At 37.8% G+C, this 9,640-nt stretch overlaps 1 protein-coding gene across 1 annotated transcript in view; it reads right to left on the reverse strand.

The window, feature by feature from the left end:
- Window positions 1–303: 303 nt before the first annotated feature.
- Window positions 304–9,640, reverse strand: part of xpo4 (exportin 4) — a 192,014-nt gene continuing 182,677 nt past the window's right edge. Inside the window, 5 exon segments of the mRNA XM_070892196.1 lie at window positions 304–4,370; window positions 4,506–4,598; window positions 6,363–6,480; window positions 7,193–7,323; window positions 7,671–7,845. Coding sequence (XP_070748297.1) covers window positions 4,173–4,370; window positions 4,506–4,598; window positions 6,363–6,480; window positions 7,193–7,323; window positions 7,671–7,845 — 715 coding nt within the window. The 3' untranslated portion in view covers window positions 304–4,172.

Genomic DNA, 9,640 nt, shown 5'->3' on the forward strand with positions numbered 1-9,640 from the left:
GCTCAAGGCAAATACATGAAAATTATAGGATTTCTAACAAACCAGAAATATTCTGTTTCAAAGAGCCATCATCTGTTTTTACTTTACAATGTTCCTCAGTATTCCAAATTACAATCAATATTACATCCTTAATTATAAATGGATATTTTAGCCCTCATAGTTTAGTGTTAACTATAATTAGTGTCACTATGCATGCTTGGAGAAAAATACAGAACAGATTAAAAATGTTATAACTCAAATTCTCTGCTGTTTAAATGTGGTGTGAGCAAGCCTAGAAACAAAACCAATTTTTATTGGTGACAGTTGATTTAAACAGCAGCCAAAGTTTATTTGGTCGTCACCGCATATATACAGAGAAACATTCCATGTGTATTTTTCTTTTAAAAATGTATCTTGTACTATGCAAGAAGGGTAGACTATGCAATAGTCAGAATTTGTACTGAACTCAACTGCACCAAAACATTAAAAAGTTTTATAAGAACACTTATATGATACATTTTAGGTTAGACGGACGTCCCCAAAACATATCCTCAAACCTTTACAATTCCTTCTATGTGCAATTAAAAACATTTAAATGGTCAAAATTTCTATAAAATAATGTACATAAAATGGTGCTTGCACACATCAGGGATGTAATATAACATGACAAAATAAATCACACAAAAAGGTACAAAACAATGTACAAAACACGAGACTAATTTAAATGCATCACAGCTATTAATTTATGTCTAACCACCCATGAACTGGTTACACACCAAGAAAAGCTATGATTCATTCAAGACAGATTCCAGATGAATTAAAAAGGTCACAGTAGTTGTCACATGGCAGCAATTGACAGAGTATTTTATTTTCTTGACCTGTAGTATTTCACAGCATAGTTAAATACTTTGTTCAACAGTCCTGGATATTCCTGGTCAGAACAGGGCTGAGACCATGGAATTGCAACTAAAATGTGGCATTATTCAAAAATATCAAAAGTATGAGAGCCAATAGTGAAGAGGCATTCATTCTCTACCTATAATTTATTTTTATACAAGTTTTAATTGTTTTAGCACAACTTGGCTTTGTGATTTAATTTAATTATGATCAACTGAGACAACAAAATAGTTTCAGCAGTTTAACCGTATGTAGGATAGAAGCTATTTGCATAACATGATAAAATGACATATTCAATATATAAATTTTTATGGGTGTAGAATACTTATGCTGAGTCCTACCATCCTTTGAACTTTTACATTCAAACACAATACAACGTTAAGTGAATGCTGAATAAATCTGTACAATGCATCCCTTGCTCTACCACTCCCATTTTTCTGTGTCTGAGTCGACACAATGGACTCTAATTCCATCATAGCAAGGAAAGAATCTTGGTCTTCAGAATGTTTTTGCATTACTCTGGTGATACGAAATGCAGAATTCAGACATACAGCCAGGTTGCCTTATCACTAATTTGTATACATGCAAATTGAACAAGGAATAGTTACTCTGCTACAGAGCATATATGGTGATTAAAATTCATTATTTTAGTGTGCTGAGCATCATCTCATTTGCACTCCAATAAAAATCATTGTTGGTGGGTAAACTGCATCAGATTACATCTTTTGAAGAAATATGAAGTTGGAGGGAAGGATTTGGAAAAAAACAAGAAAAGCCAATGTTCATTTTTACTAGGCAATGTTTTAAGCTGCATTTTGTGCTTAAATTAATTGAGACTTTTCATTTTCATTGGTCTTCCTACAACATACTACTTGTATATATGAAACTCCTTCAAACTTGATTCATTTAAATATTATCGTTTTCTAGTGCACCCATAATATATTACCAATTTCCAGTGCAGCCATTTAAAAACAAAGGAAGATTGATTCAAATTATTCTAGTATTCTGTGTTGTACCATTTACTGCATTTTATTGGGAGACTGGTAAAAGGGAATAAAATATGCAAATTAAATTCCAATCATATAGGCCACCAATAAGGATACTCATCTCAAGCTCTTTGTGACATATTGATCACTCACCTTTTTGTTAGTATAGATGTAAAAACATGGCATGCTGTAATAACTTGACTAATCAGAAAAGAAAAATGCAATGCATCACAAGGATTCCTGATATGTCCTATAACCATGTTACTGGCCAGCTGGCAGAATTAGGTACGAACTTAATTTAAAATAAACAAAGTAGCTGAAAATAATCATATTGCGAGAGGGCCAGTTCAAATGTTTCCTTGTTAAATGGAATAACCTGTTTACTTTGAATTTTGAAGTCCTGGGAACTTGGGTGGCAAAATGGAGGCACATTGTGCCATTGGCCATCTAAAGGAAAAACCTAAAACTTGATAAACAGGGTATGTTGAAGAGATCTGGAGTTTGGGAGGATATTGAAAAGGAAAATAAATATTGGTCCCTTACAGAAAAGTGATCTACAACACAGTCTGCAGAGACTCTCAAATATATTGTTTTTTTCCCTAACTCAGTTGCTTAGACCTGATGTTCTAGAAAAAAAGTGGAAAAACAAAAAAAAAATGCAGCAACTTTAGTTCCATTAGCTACTTTAATTTTATTTTAAATTGAGTGTGCTATGGGACCCATACAAAATTCCACTTAACTGGTTTGCTGGCCTCAAAAGAAATTAAACTAAATACAATTATTTTTCAGTAGTTTCGACATACAACCTGTACATAGTTCATCAAAAAGGATACTCTCTTTTAGGGATAACAAAAAAAACACCTATAATCGGAAATCTGAAAATACACAGCAAGTTAGTCAACAGTGAAGAGAGAAAGATGTGAATATTTTCGATGGAGGCTTTCATTAGAACTGGATCACATCCAAAATGTAAACCCATCTTTCTCCTTCAGATGTTGATCGACCTACTGTGCAATTTTTGTTTCACCTTTTAAATGGTGTGACCACAAGCTTTGTTCACTTCATCCATATATTTAAAACTAATTTGCATGTTCATACTCAGAACTGACATCCTGATTCATTATTCATTTTGGAGCCCTGAATATACTGTGCAGTATTACAGTATGCAGTTACTTCTGTATGTACATTGTGATTTGTTGACCAACAGCAAGTCAAGGCGAATTTGTCACAAACAAAATGCCCAACAGCTTATTTACATTTTTTCTAAAAGTGTTAAGTTTGATTTTGATTATGCAACAGCATAAACTCGAGTCTTTTTGAACTAATGCCCCAGTTTATCCTGATGTGCATTATTAATTTACACTCTAGAATTCGTTATTGCTCAAATAAACACAAGAACGTAGCAGTGTGACAGTTCAAGTGTAAAGTTTTGTTTTGTTTAAAAAGTAAATCCCTTTAAGCCTTAATGTAGAACTTAAATTACTTAATTTTAGTATGTAAAATGACAACTTCCATTCTTGTGTAAATGTTCTCAACACCAAACAGTAACAAACTTCATTTGAGAGGAAGGGAAAATTACAAGAAAAAAATAACACAAAAGTTGCCACTTTGGCAATCCAGTTTCAGTTTTTCAGAACACAAAGCTTTCATATTTACAGAAAATAAGGCAACTGGTTACAATTCCTAAAATTCACGGTTGGGAAGCAAAAATATATACTTTATTCTGAACAGCAGGCAGTACAAAGTGAATCTGAAGTATTGAGTACGACGTGATCACTGCCTGATATGAAAAAAAATCAAGATTCGAACGCTACAATTTGGTGTTTTCTTCTTTAGGTCACAAATAAATCCATATGCTGGGAAAAAATAAAGCTAATTTCAGCCATAACATTTACAGCTGTGTATTTTGTCTACAGTGATTCCCTCAAAGCAAGGGTTCAAATATAAGCAATAAGACAGTTTCTCTGGCCATTTGGGCAGCTGGTTTAAACCAGACATGAAAAAGGCACTGGATTCATTCACTGTGCCCATTCATCCACACATACTGGAATTCTCTAAAATACACTATTTTCATTTGTTTTTTTAAGTAAACAATTAGTTTATATGACAAATCATGGCTAAGAAACACTGGCAACTGAATAGTAGTGGATTCATCCTTCTGTCTTACTGTGGTAAGCTTAGACCAAATATCCTGAGAGTCTATAATCCAAGATGGCAGGCAACAGCCTTGAAACAGGTATAAAATTCAGTCAACTTTGATTTCCATGCTTTACAGTGCATTCTTCAACACGGGCCTTTTGCAGCTCAAGTCTATTTAACACACAGAAGACCACCAACATTTGCCATAAAGTCTTTAAGGCTTTTTAGGAAGGCCATCCTCTGTTTACGGTCCAAGGTGGGGGGAGTGCTGCTTCCAGTAAGATTATTGAAGGCATCTGCTAATCGTTGATATATAACTGGATCCTGCTGGCTGGACAATAGGGTTTCAACTAATTCTGAATATTCAGCCTGTTGAAACAATACATGGAATGCCTTATCAGCAATTTCCCTCAAAAAGCAAATGAGAAAATCTAATATACCAATCTGGTTAATTTGAAAAAGGGAAAGAACAGAGGAAGTTTTTTTAAAAAAAAGCTATTTTACCTGATGCAAACATACTAGTGTGTAGAACGCTTCACCTGCAGCATCAGTAAGTTCTGCATTGTGCTTCTGCAATACCAGCATGTCAAAGACGAGCTGTAATGACAAACAAACTCTATAGAATGAAAATACCAAGCACAAGAGATAAATTTTGTCACTAGACAAATTTAGTATAAGCATGCTAATATACTACAAGAGAAAAAGTGCAGCACTTAAGGCAATATGCTATAAGGTTGTTGTTCTTGTTTGTTATATTAGTAATGCCAATACAGATCTGGATTTTACCCTTGTATTGTAAAACTTTAGAAATGAAAGTAAAAGCTCATGGATAGGTAACTCCAATAAGTCTAGGATTCAGATGTGATCCGAAACGTGAGTAATGGTTCTCACCCTCTTCCTATTTTGAATCAGAAAGTCACTAAAAGTTTTTATCTTCAGTGTCAACTGAGCAGAATGTATTGTGCCCAGTCAATGTGGCTGAACCTTTAGTGCCAATGTCTTCTGAAGGGTTGGCTGAAACCAAAGCATTGACTAGTTCAAATTCTCATAATTATAATGGATTTCTTGGAGGGAAAATACTGATCCAAATGACTTCCTGTAGCTAATTCTAAGCTCTGCATGGTATGGGAACTTGAAATGGTGCTAAATAGGACATTCCTTAAAGATTGAAGACCCATTTCTAGTGGTGCCCATATGTCGGCTGGAATACAGGAATGAACTGAAGGACCTATTTGGAATTATGAGTGCCAATTAGAGAAAATGCAAATCAATGGTTTATGTATTAGGTAACAACCACCTGACCATGGTGCCAGTTGGAACTTTAAAGTTCAAGACAATACAACCATCAGTGCCTGGAAGATTGAGAGAGTAGCCCTGAGAGCAAACTGCATCATAGCTTCCACCTGTGAACTCATCTCTTTTTGGTTTGGAAGCAAGTCATCCTTGATTCGAGGGACCGCCTAAGAAGAAGCTTCCACAACACCTGCTTTTGCTGAAGTTTTAAACCAAAAGCTAGACAGAAAATCATTGGATATTTCTCCTCAATCATATACGATAGAATGGCATCTTGGCTGGCATCCTTGTTTTAGGTCAATCTGTGACTGGGTAAGATAATTTTAATAGCGAAAGTAAAATTTAAACCCTAGTTTGGATAACTAATTTTTCTAAGTTGTACAATGAAATTCTGCAATGACTTATATAAAACTTTTCTGACCAAGAGGACGGAAAAACACAAGCAGTAAGAGCACAGTCTATTCGCAAAGCAGCAGCTAACTACTAATGCTAACTGCTGGAGGAAAAGAACGAACTGAGGACTGGGTTACAGGCAGAGCCTTTATAAAATATGAAATTGGGGTAGGGATCACATGACTGTTACAGGATTTGAGATGAAACTGATGGATGATTTTGTCTGTGACTTCACCCCTCACTTCCCTCTGAGATGATGAATGGAGGATAAACAAATATCGAAGAATGCAATGCATAAGTGCTCAAATGTCAACTCTGGCAAACAACAGCGTGTGAACTTTGTGCAAAGAATGTTAAGTTTTCCAACTATTTAAAAGTGTAAAAATGTACTTTTTGCAAAGTGCCTGAAAATGGCAGACTTATGGCAACAGAATAAATGTTAGTTATTGCATAAATGACAAACATTCCTCAATACAAACAGGATTTTAATCACACAGAACACAAGATTCAAAATGTTTTCCCAATGAATAGACATGCACTAATCTGAAAACAGATATGAGCAATCATCCTGATAGTTTTTTTGAACAATTCATTATGACTCGCTATTTTCTTTGTAACAACACAAAATATGGTCAGATGTATTAGCTACTGGCATTTCACCAAGATAAGCTATACCTTAAGGAAATGTCTGGTTGCAGCGAAGAGTGGTGATTCTGTTTCTTGTGCCTTGGCACACTGTTCTGCCAAAGGTGTGAGGGCTTCTAAACAGAGTTGGGAAACTTCAGATGTCATTCTAAAGGAAAGGGTTAAGGAAACATACAGAAATTCCACACAGCTGTTTATTTTCCTCATGTGCAAAATTTAAAAGAAACAGGCTATATGTGAAAAACTCAAATGGGATCTATTCTCTGAATGAACAAATAATTAAAAGTATAATTTAAAATGGATTGTGAATGTAGTAAAGCAAGATTGATTCTTGGGACTCCGAGAATTATACAGAATAAATTGTGCTCTGATCGAGCCTGCCTTCAATGCTACGTGGAAATTCTTCGAAGACAATGAATCTACAATTTTATTCAAGTGCCTTCTTAATTGTCACCCACTTTTCTATTTTATTATCCTATTAAAAGGTTTGTAGTTTCACTGAAGTTCAGTAAAATGGTGAAGATTAAAGGCAGAGTGTCAAAAACATTGCAGAAGAAATTATACAATGTTTTAGGGTTTCCACCTTAATCCCAAAATGAAAACTGGACCTTCGCAAGAGATGGTTACTTGTGGAAGGTTACATGTGTTACTCCTAACATCCATATATAGATTCTTGTAGTCTCTGGAGAGAAAAATATCTGAGACAGATTGGTGTCTATATACAGCACAAGCTCACAGCCTGGAGCAATCAGCACCACCCAGTCCACCCCATCACTCCCAGATACAAACCAAGCCAAACATTTTATCTGTCAATGCTGTAATTCCCACAAATCAGACATCTAATGTCCGTAAAAGGATACGAGGTCATGCCCAATTCCAAAGAGTACATAAGACTCTTAAAAAGCTCTTCAGGAAGTTGTGGTATTTTCTCAGGAAATATCTCACAGATGAAGGTGATTAATTTGTAATACTGGTTACACAATGATGGAAACTGCCAAGGCAAAAATAATAGATGTAATTTTTCAAAATATGCATCTAGCTTAATATACACCCAAAAAGATTGTAAAACCACAAGAAACTTAGATCATGAAATTTCCCGAAACTAAGATGACTAATTACACCCCCTGCACCCTCCCCATGTGCAAACCATTCCATGACGTAATAATTTTAAACTCTATAATTACTGAAACAAGGTGTCTAGTCCTACTTGTCTATACTCTTCAGCACTCTAACAAGCTATGCAAATCTGCTATCAATCTCCAATGGCAGGAACTAGAAAAGGGATTGTGGTTATTTATTTTTCACTGGCCGGCCATCATATTAAAAAAAAAACTTTACCTTTAGTAAGTCTTGTGACATTAGTGGCAGTACAATATTTACTCCGTAAAGAACAACATCAGCAGCTGACACTGATCGGTTTCCAGACTGTCCAGGTTCCTGCCCACGGAATACTTCATCTGTACAGAAAACAGTATAAAGTGGCTTAAAACAAGCTTTTAAAAAAAGTAATCAGCAGTCACTAAAGTACCCAATATGCATTGATTGGGGGGGGGGGGGGGGAAAGAGACACAAGAAGCTTGGATTTAATGTTTAATTTAGTTCCAACAACCCTGAGGGGCGGCGGCATGCTTTAATTTTGTAAGATTACATCACTTTCTGGAAGACTGAGGTAAACTTTGAGAACGGATCTGTTGCTTTTAATTGTTCAATTAAAAAGCAAAATTAAAGTTAATTCTACCTCCCAAATAGCCTGCATTTTAAAAAAAATATTGATTTAATATATTTTAGAAACAGTTTGATTATAAAGGTTTTCATAGTGACTTCTCAGATCTGATGAAAAGACCAAAAATTTCCATTCCACCCAAGTTAATATTTACAAGTGTCCTGAGGTTCCAACATTAAACAACACTGCTGAGAATAATAGCAGTACACAAGTTACCTAAACCAACAAAAATCAAACGATGCTCCTGCACCCACACAACAATACTTTTATAAATTCTAGATTACATGCTACAGGATCAGTGTGGATGCAAGGATGGGATGGTGGATACGCTCCCAACCCTCTACCAGTGATCATTCTGAATCAGCCCCACAGTACTGTGGTAACAGTAGTAAGAACAAAAACAATAGTAGGTCATTTTGCCCCTCGAACCTGCTCTGCCATTCAGTAAGATCATGGCCTCAACTCCACTTCTGTGCCCAATCCCCATAACCCTGGCCTCCCTTATCATTTAAAAATCTGTATCTCCACCTTAAATATATTCAATGACCCAGCATCCACAGCTCTCTGGGGTAGAGAATTCCAAAGATTCACGACCCTCCGAGAAGAAATTCCTCCTCGTCTCCGTTTTAAATGGGTGACCTCTTATTCTGAAATTATGCCCCTAGTTCTAGATTCCCTCACAAATCCTCTCTGCATTTACCCTGCCAAACCCCCTCAGAATCTTATATGTTTCAATAAGACCACCTCTCATTCTTCTAAACTCCAATAAGTATAGGCCCACAAGTCTGGCAACAAGTTATTTTCTTTTCTTCCCTCAAGTGGCACTGAGAGATGATGGACCTAAAACCATTCTGTACCACAACACTGGTGCTGCAATGCTTTGTACCACTCAACGGGCTCAAGTTTCGGACACCCGCTAGAATGGCGTACATTGGAGAGGCCCGCCTAATTTGTAGAACAAAAATTGAGGCGAGTACTTACCTCGCGATTCTCCAATATCTGTAGGCCCATTTCCATGTCGGCGCGGCGCAGCAGGAGCTGCTGGGGGCAGAGCTACAGCCCTGCGCCAAAAACAGTGCCGGCAGCTGCGTGTGCGCAATGGAGGCTGCGTGCATGCGCAGTAGCTCCAGGCCTTCCCAGTGTGTCCGGTCTCCGGGCGACGACCCTATCCCAGGCCAAAGGGACGTCGCCCTATCCCGGGCCAAGTGGCCTGATGCACCTTACCTCTTCGGCGGGGCCGCCCGGCCTCTCGCTGGGGGCAGGCCCTGCCCAAAGCGTCGTCATTGTCGGCGGCCCGGCATCTGCTGTGTGCGGGCCCCGCCCGAAGTCCTCGGCAGGGCCTGGCTTCGGCGGCGGCGGCAGGGCCCATCCGCCCGGCATCCCGAAGAATCGGCGGCAACAGCCTCACATCGGCTGCGTGCGGGCCCCGCCTGAAGTTCTCGGCGAGGCCCGTTCAGCATCCCCGCCGTTATTATCATCTCCCCGCCCCCGCCCGACTCTTCTTCCTTCTCCCCCCCCCCACTCTTCTTCCTCAACCCCCCCCCACTCTTCTTCCTTCAACCCCCCCACTACTATCTTCTTCTCC

Source organism: Pristiophorus japonicus, chromosome 10 (assembly GCF_044704955.1).
Source record: "Pristiophorus japonicus isolate sPriJap1 chromosome 10, sPriJap1.hap1, whole genome shotgun sequence".
In the NCBI taxonomy this organism is placed as follows: domain Eukaryota; kingdom Metazoa; phylum Chordata; class Chondrichthyes; family Pristiophoridae; genus Pristiophorus; species Pristiophorus japonicus.